We start from the raw sequence: 15,039 nt of genomic DNA on the forward strand, positions 1-15,039 counted from the left end.
CCAATAAGTGCGATCAAGAGAAAAACCCTCCACACATTTGCTTACTTCTTATTACAACATGTACAACTATTTTACTTATAATGTACATGTGCAGTACTATAAACAGTAACCCTGCTGTGTTGCGTTTGATTTGATTGCTGCTGAAGTTGCTTAGAAACAACTTCCTGTCTGTTTAAAATGTCTCCGGATGTAGCAGGTTTCTGTTCCCTTGTCAATTTAGGCAATTATCAAATGAACCACAAGGTGTCAGAGTCGCACATATTCCTAATCGGAGGTTTTAGCCTGAAACAGTTGTGATGTGGAAGTTTATTAATTCACAATCATACTGAATTCTTGCATGAAATGTCCCTGACTGAAGTCATAATTTATTAGTGTACTAATTGCGTCCTCAAGCAGTATTAACAGGATGACTTCTGACAGTTATTTTTAAAGTAATTTCAAAGTTATAATTTAAGCTCTGTTCCTACCAGTAACATTTTTGACTAAACCACAACTTCTGTTTAATCAAAAGCAAAGTATGCTGTTGTGACAGTAATATTTAGAGGTACAGTGCTTGAAAAAAAAAAAAGATAAAAATAGAAGAGCATGTTTTCATATTTAACTTAATGTTTCCAGTAAGTCAAGCCTCCATTCACTCGTCATGACATTTGTACGGTAAGTTGAATTTGTACAGTAACTTTGCCATGGGTCTTTTGAGTTGCACACAGGCTCCTGTATGCAACTCCACTTGATCACAGTCACAAAAATTATTTTGAAAGGATAGAATTACATAAAAAGTTCATATTTGTTAAAATCAGGTTTCTTTTTACTCCCTTTAATTTCTATAGCGTTGTTTTTGTAAATGAATTGAATATGCTATATAGGGAAACATACGTTTAGTTGATACACACTGAAGAAAACATTTTATGTTTCTCACATGCTTGGTCTGTGTAGTACAAAGAACAGCAGCACTTACTTCCATTTACACCTCAACACGTGTCCAAATCAATCTGTTTGAGAACAGACCATCCTTCATCTATAGGATCTACAATACCAAACTTCACAAAACAATAACTGAGAGAGATTAGGAGCTTTAGGCTTATAGTTCATGGTGACCAGGTGATGTTGTGACTTGGTAATTCTGATCAAAATTACTTACTTTTTAAATTGCTGTTCAATAGCCAAACCTATCGTTGCACAACAATTCTTTATGGGATGTTTGCAGGCCATTCAAGCACAGAAATAGCATATTCATTAAACCAAGTGTTAGTAGGTTATGACTGTGTGAAGAATTGCCTAAACTGCCAAAATTGATCAATTCAACACATTTATTTTGAGTCAAATAAAGAATCCCACACGAGTTGTAATAAAATACACTTTTTTTATTAACATGAGTTATTGCATCTGATGAACTGTTTTTGTTTTATTGCTTGTTAAATCCACACACAAGCTGGGAAAAAAAAGCTTCACATATAGTTTTGCATACATTTATGTCAAAAACAGGTTTGTCCGAATGAGAAGGAAAGAACTGGTGTAACGTATGTCTGTCTTGCACTTTATAAGCAAAGGGACAGTCCGGATGTTTAGTGTACAAATAAATATGTTGGCAAGTTGTTCTGACTCCGTCTTCGTTATCTACATGCTTCTGCACAGCAATCTGCAGTATCTTCACTCACTTGCTATAACACTCTGGAAGAAATGTTAGATAGATATCATGAGGGAATGAAAACATGATCCAAAGTTCTCAAGCTCTATGATTTCAGAGGACGTAACATTAAACCATTCATTGGCTTTCTTTCTCCCTCAGCAGAGAGAGGTTACATGATGTGACTGCTGACGTATGAAATAGATGTTTGATTCAAACTCACCTTAAGACCCACGCATCTGCTGCTCATTTAACTCACTGATGGAAAGACAATAAAGGCATGAGTTAAATGGGTTCACAAGGTGTTAAGGATCACTTTAGCTAAGAATGTTCTGCTAAAATGAAAGTGGATTTCTGAAGGCCAGATCCAGCGTGCGTTCCCCCCCGAGGATTATCTGGTTCTGTTTCTGCCCTCTTAGCCTTTTCTTCCTTCTTCTCGCTGCGCTCCACTCAGCCTGTCAACTCATGGTAATGTGATGAGTTGGGCTGTGTGCCAGATCATCTGGAGTCATTTTTAGAAGCTGTGGATCCCTGTTCTGACATCACTGATGCCTTCCCACTCGAAGGCGCTCCCCCGTCTAAACCTTTGTCCCTCTAAGGCTGCCTCGCGTGTACGGCCACAGCTTTCTGACATGACTGCAGTATTTCTGGGACAGATTGTGTTTGGAATCACGGCGATCAAATCAGAAGAGGAAAGCTGTGAATTTCTAAACACAGTCTAATATGAGGCGTGGTGTGAACATTCCCAGCCTCATGCAGTCGGCCCCTTTTGTTGTTCTCCAATCATGGTGTATCTCTCTTACGAATATGATCTTCTAGTTTAAAGGCTATTTTCATTCAAACTTGATTTTTTTTCTTTTGAATTTGCAGCATGTTAAATGTAGAGAGCACTATAAAAATCATCACTACTTTGGATTCATTAGAAATTTACCGAGTATCATCAATAAAAATAGAAAATAGACCATGTTGAAGCTAATATTTCATCATGCCTTTTATGTGCTCGATACATCTTGCTGGAAATCTGTTTTGAACTGATTTTGCTCTTATAACAAACATTGCAGGGTTTTTTTTCTTTAAATATTAGTGACTGCTATTTTGTAATTTTGTAGGTTATCATCCTATAGAGTTTGCTGGTTTTGTGTCTGGTTGAGTTTCCTTACCAGTCCTGTCTCAAGCTACTTTTAAGTGTGTATTTTTCCCTGACTAATTAAACTACAAAATGGTCCTGTCTTGTTTAGGTTTCTATTTAAGTTCACAAAAAACACAAGATGACATGCTTTTTTTTGTTTTGTTTGTTTGTTCTACTTTCGGTTACCCCTTGCTTTTGTAAGACAGATTATTGCGCAGTCACTGCATGTTGCAAAATGTGCTGATCTTTGTGAAGACGAAACAAGAACTTGACAAGTCATTTCCCATGAATTAAGATCAACATCATTCAATGAAAAGAGAAGATGCATGTAGATTATAAAGTTCACCTTGATTTTTAGATTTAAATACTTATGCTGTAAGTTTGTTCAGGTTTATACATCTTATCAGCAATGCAGCAGAGCAAAGTTATGTCATTATGTGCTAGTTCATTGTTATTGATTGTTTTTAGCAGCCTCCAACTAATATTAGTCCAAGTTGCATTCTGTTGGTCAAGTTAAACAGTGGGAAAATCTGTGCAGTGAGAATTTAAATATACTTGTATTGCACCTATTAAAGTGCAAGAGGTTTATATCCGATGTATTACAAGGTGAAAAGCGGAAAAACATCCAATTTCATTTGACTTTGACAAATCTGTGCCACATGACTATGTCTAAAGCAGGATCACAAGTGGAAAGCAATCATAGAGAAGAAAGGTTGAAAAGAGAGCTGAAAAGAGAAGCAGGCAATCCTGGTGATGCTGGGAAACGTATTTATGAGTTTGAATTTGTAATCTAACCCGTAGAACAGATTCTTAAAGACGTTCATGTAAATTATTGTTTTATTTTCAAACATTAAACTATAATTGTGCTTATTTTTTATTTTCTTCTGTATCTTAATCCTTACCTTTTTATTTTCTTATTTCCCTTTTTATTTTCCAGCCTCCGGAAGAAGAACTTCTGTTTGGAGAGAGATGAACTTTTAGTCCATTGTATGATATGAATGAGTTTACCTTTAGAGTTTTTTTATTCAACAATACAAGTCTGGAAAATTTTGAACGTATTTTTTTCGTAACACGTACGTTTGACCTCCAGTTTGCAGGACACCATGGCTTCTCCCTGGGCGTTCTTGGCTCTGCAGGTGTACACGCCACCATCAAAGCTGCAGGGCTTGCGGATCTCCAGGGAGCAGATGCCCTGGTTGGAAATCTGACGAAACTTGGGGTCGTTTCCAATGATCATTTGGTTTTTCATCCACTCGATTGTGGGCTTCAAAATAAATGGAAGACATTAAGATAGTCATGCATTTCTCTGTTACTGCATTCAGGCTGGTTACCCTTAAGTGAACCAGTCTGAGGCAGATGAGTTGTGTCTCTTTTTAGTTATTTGAGGATCTGTGCTTTTTGGCAAAACATCTCCACTAATTCCTCTTCAATGTCCAGGCTTCTTTATTATTATAATGTTGGGAACCTGCAATAATGCTATGATGAAAAACATGCCCGACATCTCATCATAAAACACTTGTACAGATTATTTCTACCGATGTGAGGTATACAATTTTGAATTAAGCTGCAGAACTTCATTCTTTTCATCTGGTGATCCTGGAGTGAACTTCCTAATCTTTTAAAATAGGTCTTCTGTGTTTATTGTTTGGGCCTGGTCTCTTAGTGTTTACATACCAAGTATTATTCCACAACTTCTGCAAAACAAAGAGTAGATAGTTTTCCAAATGCACGATAGTTTTCTTAAATTTTACAATCATACACTGACTCCTGTAAGTCTATCACATAAAATCCTAATAAAATACATTGAAGTGTGTGGTTGGAAAGTGAGGAAGCGCTTATGAAAAAGGTTTGAAGAGCATGAATAATTCTGCAATGCACAGTGCATGTTTTATCTTCCTCTACTGCTTGGCTATCAGTTCAACCAGACCAGTGTACAAGTGTTACTCTCGTTGTAATTCTAAATTAGTTGCTATGTGGCTACAATAGAAAGATGGATCAAAGTGCTATTTGTGCCTAAGTACAACCTCAAACAACTCCAAGCATGTATGTCGACTTAATCTCATTTAAATAGCAGAGATAACTGGTTACCCAAAGGCACCTGTCGCTCCCACCTCCATGAGAGCAGATGCACAGTAACTGTCATTAACACTGATAAGGGAAGTACGCTACAGTCTGAACAGGAGGTAAAAATAGGACCTCCTGAGTAAAAGCAGAACATCTATGTAGACATAACGTCTTATCACTGTTTTCTCTTTGTGTTCCTCTTAGGGCCACTAATGTAACCCCTTCCTCTATATGTGAAAACTCTATCAGAGACAGCAGAACATCTTATCAGTATGCTGGAGATACTTCTCTGCTGTACCTTCTCAAACGGCGCTCAACAGGCTGCAGGATCCATGGCAGAAAATAAAAGTAGTTACACAAAGCAAAGGCTCAATATAAAAACTCCACTTACAGTGCAGTCTGATTTGCAAAGCTGATAACTAAAGAACTTCAAGGTCATATTTCCACAGGAGAGTGGACACGATACCGGCAACCTTCTGTTGCACCCTAAAGATACTGAAGTCCAAGTCGTCATAAATGGGAGAAACACAGCAGACGGACGCCAAGCAAGGAGGCTGTGTGGCTGCTACTGATTTCTTACATCACTTGAACGCAACATATTATTTTTCCAATGCCTGGTGTCACATTTTGAAAATGCAAACAGACTTAACAGATAACTTTAAGTAAGCAAACTAACTGCATGTAGAAGGATGTGTTCCAACATAAAGTACGAGCTCTGTTTTCATCAGCTAAAGCAACAGAACTTGAATGTGACCTGTGAGGGTTTTTGCAAAGAGCTCAAAATAAACCTCTGCTGGAGTGTATTATAACACATTTTGATGCAATTGCTTTCGTACAACAACGCTTAAATGAAACAGGTCAGTTCCTTCCCATGTATTGTTTGATTGATTATTCTTTGAAGAAACAGCAAACATTTACCCAATATCATACTAAATCTGTGAATGAAGGAGAGCTGTCATCCATGAACCTCTTACTCATGAGTCCATATGACTGACCTTGGGGCATCCTCGGACAGAACACAGCAGCTTGGTAGTGTATCCCACAGTGGCTGCACGGTCGATGAGGGGCGTGGTAAACTTTGGTGCCTCAGTGAAGTCATGTTCCTGGTACTCAGGAGGTTTGTAGACAATACCTATGTTACACACACAACCATCATTGCATCTATGTATAGCATAGGCAAAGGGTACTTTAATGCTTTGTATAAAATTAGTGGGTTAAATATCAGTTTTAAGCAACAATACATAAGGAACAATACATAAGGAACAGACCACTAATTTAAACGCAAAACAACTTTATGGGTCACAAATAGATTCTGGCTAGTACTTAGTATTAAGTCTTATTAAAGCATATGCTGCAAGATTATGTTATTAACATTTATCAACAACAACAAAAACCCCAAACAGGAAAAAAAAAATTTAGATTTAGAGATTGATTTGACAAATAAGAGCCTCAGTCAGTCATTTCTTTCTCCTTAAGTGCAACATAAGTTACAAAACAAAGTAGTGTCTGTGTTAAACCAAATGGTGCAGTGCAATAAGTTGATATCCTGTATGCTTTCCAACAACAGAGAAGAGCATCAGTGAACACTACCTACGTCCATCATACAGCCTGGTATTGACAAAGTAATAAAGTTTCTTGACAGGATTGGGTGTAAAACAAATCCCTGCACATGCACACACAGTTCTGTCAGAGGTCTTTATGGTTTTTCAGGCTCTAAAAAGTAATCTCAGTTTCACTTGAACACCGTCCAAGAGAAGCAACCACTTAGATTTTAAAAGCATGCCAAGGTCATTTTCACTACTCATATGAGTACTTGAGGAGTACTCAAATTCATTAATAAAGCTGCAAGTTCTGCATGCCTGTCTGTAAAACTACACCCACATAAAGACGCTTACATGGAGTCATGAAAGTACGACATGCATCTATAAAGTTACCTATTTTCTGGATTGTTGCTGCAGTCTTGGTAACGGCACCATTCTCACTCCTCCCCACTTGGTTCTCGGAAAACACCCTGAACAGGTATGAGTTACCCATGATGAGGTCTGAGACAGTGGCTGTTAATCGATGGTAGTGCTCCAGTACGGTGAACCATTCCTGTCAGTGGACACATGGCGGGTTACTTCAGAGTGGTGTGCATATAAAATAAGACTCACCTTTGTTGTTTTTCTATTTGTTAAATTTTCTCTTTAAACATACTGCTACTGAAGTCATACCCCGGTCTTCTTGTCGGCCTTTTGGACCGTGTATCCAGTGATATCTGAGTTGCCGTTATCCTTTGGAGGAGTCCATTCCAGGGCAGCATTGAAGCCCCAGGCGTCTACTAGCTTAACACTAGCAGGAGGACCGGGGAGGTCTGAGGACAGAAATGAGGGTCAGTAAAAGATTGATGGGACCCTAACCCAAGTAGTTAATAAGGCGGTTTAACAAGCAACGGGTCAAAGGTCAATTGTGTCTTTAACGTGTGTTTTTTTTATTTGACAGCAACAACTGGAAGCAGACTGTATGTGCAAGTCAATGAGGCAAATTAACGTGGTCATCTACAGTTAGACAGAAAATTGCATCGACGTATTTCCTGTCTTTGCTGCGAATGGTCGCTGGGGTTGTCAAAGCGAAACACAGAGCATAAGACTGACCTACAATCTGAAGGGTGATGGTTGTTTTGTCTTCTAAGCTTTCCACTTTCAGTGTCATCTCGTAAACGCCAGAATCCTCCCTCTGAGCACTGCGGATGAACATGATACTGTCCCTGTCGCTGTTCCTGATGTTGACCCTCTTGGTGTCCAAAGGCTGTCCATCCTTCAGCCACGACACTGCAGGTTTGGGCTTCCCCTGTCAGATAGGAAAATGAAAGAGAAAACAAAACACAGCTTTAGTTTTCTCTCTCCCTCTTTTATGCCCTAATATGATCTGTTAGCTTTAGTATGAATTTCTAGCTTACAACAAACGGGATGACCAGGTTGATCTGCTGTCCAACTTTCCCCACATAGCGGGATCTGAGCAAACGAGGCAAGCGGATCTTGGGTCTGTCTGAAAAATTGAGACAACTATGTTTTGTTTTGTTTTTTTCTGGTTATCCATTTACTTGTACTGCTACAAACTACTAAAATAATGTATTATGCATTATGTCTTGAATTACTGGTATTCTTTGCGAAAGCTGGAGTGTGTTTAGTGTTTCCCCTTCAGGTCTGTGGGGACCACGTTGCCTCAAAACAGCAAGTCAGCGAGACATAAATAGACCAGACATAGTGAGGCAAAGCTCACACAGGAAAATGACTGAATTCTACAGTCAGGTTTTGATATTAAAAAGAATATTTACCAAAAAAATAACAAAATACTTTCAAACATGAAAGCCAGTGAAAAAACATAATATTGCTTAAGTTTATTTATTTATTTTTTTCATGTTTTGGTAAAGTCTTTTGCTGTGAGAAATTTTCCCAGTTTTAGTTGATATGTTGTGAAATATACAAACGCAAATGAAACTCTTCATACAAAGTCTGTCCCGATTTACCATATATCCATATCCTATGAAATCTGGATAGTTTTTGTTTTTTTCCATAATTGATAATACCATTTTTATGGTAAATCGAAATAGAAAAAAGGGTGAAATTGTAAGCTTTTTTTCTGTGCTTTAGAAAAAGGAATTAAAATTCCACTTTCAGAATGACATTACAGTAACATTTCCGAATGATATAGTTTCTGAATGGCTAATCGAAACTACTGTATCTGGGCAAGGAGATGCAAAAGAGGAAGACCTTTCATCCAGCAGAGCCCAAAATAGCTTTGGTGAGAAGAAAACCTTGGCTGAACCCTCACACGCCTCTCCTCTGCACTATGTGCAAAGACAAGAAGACGTCATAATGTTTAACTCCTCAGCGAGGTCAAATGTCGCAGCTAAGTAGAGGTAAAACATGCGCAGTTGCACTTTTATGTGGATACTGTGACAGAGATGAAATGACATCATGGGTGGGAATTTGTGCAACATCTACACAGCTACCACACTGGATAATTTGTTCAGGTTGGGTGCCAAGGATCAGGAAGAGCATCCCTCACATGATTCTGCACAAGTAGCAAATACCTCAAAAGCTAGAAGGGTTTAGATGACACATAAAACCCTGCGCTGTTTCTGCAGATCAACGCAAAACGTCCTTTCTCGCACCTCATCAGCCCTTCCTCACACTGCCCCATGTTCTCTGTTGGCGATCCCGCACGTCTCATCACTCTTTATCCTTACATTTGTCACCATATGAAGCTGGGATTTGGCGACGGAAGCCATCATTTCTCAGGAAGCTCAGGTCTGCCCCTCGATGCAGCTCAAACACTGAGCCCTGCTAATTACCAAGCCTGCCAGCAATGCCCAGAAGCGTTGCAATGCATTGCAACATCTACTGGCCGCAGGGTTGGACTACAAACAATATGTAATCTGTCTTTGTCTGGGGATAAAGTGTCTATGTTGGGGGAGGCTTTCTGCAAATGTAGGACAGTCTGTTTTCATCGGCCTGTGCGTGTCAAAGCGTGTCTAACGCAAAGCTGAAATTAACACTGACAAGCCACCCAGAATCCATCAATTAGGCTCATGTTTCGCTTCCCTCCACTGACCAACCCTTTTGTTTTGATGACCGTATGTGTCCCTCAGAGGTTTCTCTGGGTTCCCAGTGGTTTGAACCACAACCAGGAAATGCACTCGGGGACAGAAAGCTCTGTCTCTAAAAGTGGATAAGTTGACACCCTCTCAAAATGCCACAGTGGAGTCTGCGGTCTCAAACTACACTTGTCAATCTTAACAATGACTTGTGTTCTTTCAAACATGACAGTGGAAAATTGTAATATTCCTTAGGTTTTACATTTCTTGCATGTTTCGGGAGAGTCTGTTGCTGTGAGTCTATTGTTCACAGTTTATTTTGAGCCATAGACTCACAATAGATATATTGATTGTTAGTCATATACAAGGTACGGGGAGAGCGAGAAAAAAATACATTTTAACATTGTATAACAGTTTAAAAAAACCTTTTCTAAAGGACTTATTTTACCTACATTGAACAGCTTGTAGAGTTCTGAAATACATGAAATACAATATACGTCCTGATCCTCATCACCGTACCACACTGCGCAATGGAAAGACCTCAGGAAAGATTAGCACTTCTGCTGGTTCAGTGTCGCACCTCTCACAAAGTCAGCACTTTTTAAAAATACGCACGTTTCCTTTCAGTTCTGTTGTAGATTTTAGGAAATGTTTGAAGTGACCTCACACACACTGGTTGATTAATTGGAGATTTAGTCAAATCCTATTTCAATAAAATGTTTCACTTGCGTAAAATTTATCTTCTCGTTTTATCTCAATATCCTGAAAAACAATATATCTATTTTGCGGATGACTAGAAAAACAAACACCTCAACTGTTACACAGGCTGAATCTATTTACTTTGCATGAATGATGTCATTAGGTCAAACTGAGATATAAGGACAGCTCGAGCAGCAGTCCCATAAATAAATTGGCTGAGAATCTGCACTGACGAGGTTGTGTTGGTGAATGGCCCAGCAGCCAAAAGGCTCATTACCCAAATGTTTTCCTTTGCATGACTGAGACTGACTATAAATCATCCTTGAGATTGATCGTGCTGGCCACCGTAGAGCTAGAGTCTCTCCCCACGGCAGCCACCAGCTCTGCAGATAGAGTTTTCACTTGTCACTTTCAATAGGGATGATGCTTACATCCACATCTGTTTGTGTTAATTTCGTATACATATGGATTTTTTAAATTTTATTTTGATTTTACACGTCAAGACATAAAAAAATTAATTTAAAAAAAGCCAAATGATTTTTTTTTTTTTTTTTTACCAGCTTTTTTCCCCACCATGTTCATTCTCTAGGATATGATGATCATAGCTTGCTGCTACTGATTAAATGAATTTAAAAGTTTAAAAACTGTTGTTGTCAATAAAAAATGGAGGTACTTTCGGAGACATTCAAGTGACAGTTTGATCTACAACCAATGAAAGCTCTTGTCAGCACCATTGGATTTACTTCTTTACATCTGTGCGACCCATCAGACGCCTGCACTTCATACCACCTCCCCCTCTCTGTTTGCAACAGGAGTATTTTAAGGATAGGTCATATGTCACAACTATCAGAGGAAACTCAACAGATAAGTTATAAACGAGTTCAACACCAAGGAAATTCTTAAGAAAGTGACTATGTGCAAAAATATTTTGTAATGACACAACTGTGTCCCGGAGAAAAAAAAAACAAAATTTTTAAAGAGACTGAACAATTAACCTGGCATTTCCTCTCCAATAGAATAAACTTATGTGAAGCTGCAAAGGCTCAAATAAAAAAAAAAGTCCCTTCACCGTAAATTGTCTAATCCTAACAATAACTCACCGCCGATCTCCCGGATAGGCACCGGCTCCGGAAGCAACCCAGGTTCACTGCGGCCTCCTGGGTTCACAGCCACAACGCGGACATGCAGCAGGTCTCCGATTGCCAGGTGTCTGATACAGTAGCGGTCAGCCGTGGTCACCTCCCCATTAGCTACGATCCAGTCTGTTGCTACAGAGGAAAATATTTTTGTGTCAGAATGGGTTTAGTTCTATGTTAGGATTGAATAAAAATAAAAAATAAAAAATCCATTTGAACTATATCCTCAAAACTCGTGTTCTCCTTCTGAAAATGTATTGGACACCTTTATGAGTTCATCACAAGTTGACACAATTCCACAAGCAACCTGTCCAAGAGAAGGTACAGTAAGAACCAACACGATGAAACCTCAGACGGCATGCTGTCATCTGAGCAAACGGGCACTTCTAAAAGCGGTGTCAAAGGATACAGCGACAGCCGGTCAACTTATGTCGGCCGTATTCGGTATGGGCCCGGCCACAAATCTCTCTGCCTCCTGACACTTTGGGGACAGGTGCAGCCTCACACATAAACAGACACACACACTCTTTATTCACTTACTTCCCTCCTTGCGGTACTCAACAGTGTACCCACTCAAGCCGGAGCTACCAACATTCTCTGGTGTTTTCCACTTGATGGTGAGGCTGGTGTCATTCACGTCATCTACAGCCACATCCAGAGGAGCGCTGCTGGGAACTGTAAGGCATAAATGGATTAGAAAGATATAAATAACAAAAAACAACACAAGCATTAGGGAGTCATTTCCTAGTTTTCACAACAGGCTTACATGGCCAATATTATTTTCTTATAGCGTGTCCTTTCAAATATCTCATTTGTTTGAAACCTTAGCTTAATCGCTAAATTTTTTATTTAGTTACAAACAAGCAAATTGTAACTGGGAGACAAAGATTAAGCCATTGAATGCAATAAATGTGTTGTTTAAAAGTAAGTTAAATGTGTATATACAGTGTCACATTTTAACTAAAGCTAACTAGCCTTTTTTGAAAAAGCTGGTCAGCACTTGGCACACTGCTAACTCTACTGTCATCTACCAAACAAGTTCATCCATTGGATTGGCAAACGGAAAAGCATAATTGATCATTTCAAACATGTCTCTGCTTTACAATAATCCATTGGGGTTGTGCTATATAGCTCTGCATGGTGCTTGCATTGCATCTGGTGATGGAATGAATGGTGCTGTTGTCACAAAGTCTTGAGCTAAGAACATGGAAGTTTGGTTGTCTGTAGTAACATTATATAAAGTTGGCAGCCTTTGTGCATCACAGACCTGAGAATCTGACCGGGTTGCTGTCATCTGCCATTTGTTTCCACCTTGTTATAATGTCACAGTTGATGGTGGTAGGATATTTGAGAACCAATAAATCAGACGACTGAACTTGTTACCCAGGAACATACCACTTAATGACTGCAGTTATTAAGTGGTACGTTCCACTTAATGAACCTACCAGGTTCCACAACTGTCATTATGTGGTAGGTTCCTAGATGTGAAGGGGTTTGTGTTGATTAGTCAGATTCATTATGTTGGTGCTACTCTGGATTTCAGTGAGCTCCGGAGAGGAACCCTGTCTTTTACAAATGTTTGTACAAGTAATCTACTTGCCTTTACATCCTCATGATGATGGAAATGATTGATGTAGCTGAAATAAATAAACAGGAATGGGACGCAGTACTTTTGGCAATAAAGTGTCATGACTATATTGAGCTAAATTTAATGTAATTTAATGTACCAAAGAGCTTTAAAGGTAAAATATAATGATATATTTGTCAAATGTCATACCACATTTGACAAAGAATAATGTAAAAAGAAAAAGGAGCAAAGTCTCTAAAAATAAAATTTAATATTGCTTCTTTGTTGATTTCTCTGTTATATATAGATATCAATCCTTCAAGTTTTTTTTTTCCATCCCTGACCGTTTTTTAGTGCATCAATCCAGTAAAAGTGTTGAACAGTCAGACTAAAAATGAGAAGTACACACACACACAAAAAAAAATAAATAAATAAAACTTGTTGCACGGCAGGTTATCAGGTATTGCCAGCTTACCTGCGGGAGGAGGGGGTGTGGGGGCTTTCGGGGGTTCCTCAGCTGCAGCAGCTTCTGCTGGAGCTGCTGGAATTAAACAAGCCAAAGGTTTACCAACAACCTTTATTTTACAAAGTGAGATCTTAGCCTGCTTGCTAAATCTTCTAGAAGCCAAACTTGTATGCTTAATGCAGCACAAATTACATAATCCATTTGCATCATGATGTTTTGCACAAAGCATATTTTGCGTATGAAGGTGATTGTATTTTATGTTTACCATCTGTTGGAGCATCTGCAGCAGGAAGCACAGCACTGTCTTCAGCAATGGGAGCAGCAGCTAGCATTCAAATCCCATTCAGGAAAGCCAGTTAGTGACATTTATTCCATGTTTTAATCTTTTAAAAAAGTCTTGGTCATTTGTCCAACACTGGAGCTATTGAAGCAAAGCAGCAGCGAGAGCATTAGAGAAATTGCTGAATCTACAAAAGCACAGTATATTTCTACTTGAATAGACATGTTAATATTTTTTTTCTCTAAAAGATGAATAGTGAGGATTTTGGATATGTGCACAACAATGAAATACGACACTATAAAATGTCAGTAATTACTCATTCTGCATTATGGTTTATGTGAACTTTTTGTTCCCATCAGTCTGATGACTAATGTAAAATTCTGCATTCCATTAAACCCACCAATGATAAAAAGAAACGCTGAGGTTTGGTGATGAGAATTGTGGCAGAACAAGAAAAAGATGAATATATTTTATTGTTTGAAACCCCCCAAAATGTTGACCGAAACCACTTGTATTTCGTGTTGCAATGTTAAAAACTATGTTCACATTAAAGATCAGATCCTTTGACAACTTAGAAACTGCACAATATAGTTGAACAAAAATGCATTATTACTTTCAAATATTTTATACTACACAAATAAGGCTTTCCTTTCTCCCCCCACTTGCAGGATATTTATTTATTTATTCATTTATTTTTATTTTTTTTACCTGGAGCAGCTCCCTCAGCTGCAGGGCTGTTGTCGACCGGAGCAACGGGAGCTGCTTCCCCCTCGGCTGCAGCCGGCGCTGGCTCGGCTGGAGCCTCAGCAGGCGGGGCGGGTTCAGGTTCCGGAGCAGGCTCAGGTGCTTTCTCTGCAGCCTTTTTGGCTGGAGGCTTTTTCATAGGTGCGGGTTTACTCGGCATTGCTGATACACTGAGAGTCTGTATGAGGGTGGAATGGAGTCCTCAGTGAAATTTATATATACTTAAGAGTATGTGAGTGGGGGGGGCACTGGTGGGGTAACTCCACCCATCTCCTCACCCACCTCCTCTTCACAACCTCATCTTTATCTCAGCAGGTCTTCCATACAAGAGACTGTAAAGGTTACAGTATAAAACTAAGAAAATAAATTTAAACTCGAGTTCAAATACAATTCCTTATGCATCTATATATATACTCCTTGTTAAGTCTTTTATTTAAGTTTAAAAGTTCTGATTAGGAAAATTAAACTATTGTTAGATTTATGTCAGGTTATTCATGCATGAAAAACATACCTTTGTTTTGAGTCTGAACAGAAGGTTGAAGGGTTGAGAAATCCTTGAATCTGCCATTTGGGTGCCTAAACACTCACAAAGCTCTACCTATTTCTATGCAGTTCCTCATTGGAGCACACAGAGAACCCTTCCCCTATGCCTTCTCCTCTCAGTTCCTTCAAACTAGTGGCAGCAGCAATTAGCAAATACATGGTGGATGTGCGTGTCTGCAAGGCTCATCATTTTTTCCCGATTTAGTTT

General features: G+C 38.9%; 1 protein-coding gene across 4 annotated transcripts; it reads right to left on the minus strand.

Moving 5' to 3' along the window:
• Positions 1-1,346: 1,346 nt before the first annotated feature.
• Positions 1,347-14,481, minus strand: mybpha (myosin binding protein Ha). Of its 4 annotated transcripts, XR_008607241.1 has the most exons (14): positions 14,253-14,481; positions 13,530-13,589; positions 13,274-13,339; positions 11,772-11,906; positions 11,196-11,363; positions 7,756-7,844; positions 7,451-7,646; positions 7,031-7,170; positions 6,752-6,911; positions 5,813-5,949; positions 3,831-4,017; positions 3,656-3,708; positions 1,848-1,882; positions 1,347-1,668 (listed from the first exon to the last, which is right to left on the minus strand). XR_008607241.1 is itself a non-coding variant. In XM_055049573.1 (13 exons), the coding sequence occupies exons 1-12, from the start codon at positions 14,446-14,448 to the stop codon at positions 3,680-3,682; spliced, it is 1,563 nt and encodes a 520-aa protein (XP_054905548.1). In that variant the 5' UTR covers positions 14,449-14,481; the 3' UTR covers positions 1,347-1,668; positions 3,656-3,679. The 4 variants fall into 4 exon arrangements, 1 of the variants encoding a protein (XP_054905548.1); XR_008607243.1 differs by lacking the exon at positions 13,530-13,589 and having other exon boundaries at positions 13,274-13,336; XR_008607242.1 differs by lacking the exon at positions 13,530-13,589.
• Positions 14,482-15,039: the final 558 nt, after the last annotated feature.

This window comes from Poeciliopsis prolifica, unplaced genomic scaffold (genome assembly GCF_027474105.1).
Source record: "Poeciliopsis prolifica strain line A6 unplaced genomic scaffold, Auburn_PproV2 SCAFFOLD029, whole genome shotgun sequence".
NCBI lineage: Eukaryota > Metazoa > Chordata > Actinopteri > Cyprinodontiformes > Poeciliidae > Poeciliopsis > Poeciliopsis prolifica.

Coding starts and splice junctions, on each gene's coding strand:
- mybpha (XM_055049573.1), bottom strand. CDS start 14,448: ATGCCGAGTAAACCCGCACCTATGAAAAAGCCTCCAGCCAAAAAGGCT. Junction 5,950..6,751: donor AGCAACAATCCAGAAAATAG/GTAACTTTATAG, acceptor TGTGTAACATAG/GTATTGTCTACAAACCTCCT. Junction 3,709..3,830: donor CTGCAAACTGGAGGTCAAAC/GTACGTGTTACG, acceptor CTCTCCAAACAG/AAGTTCTTCTTCCGGAGGCT.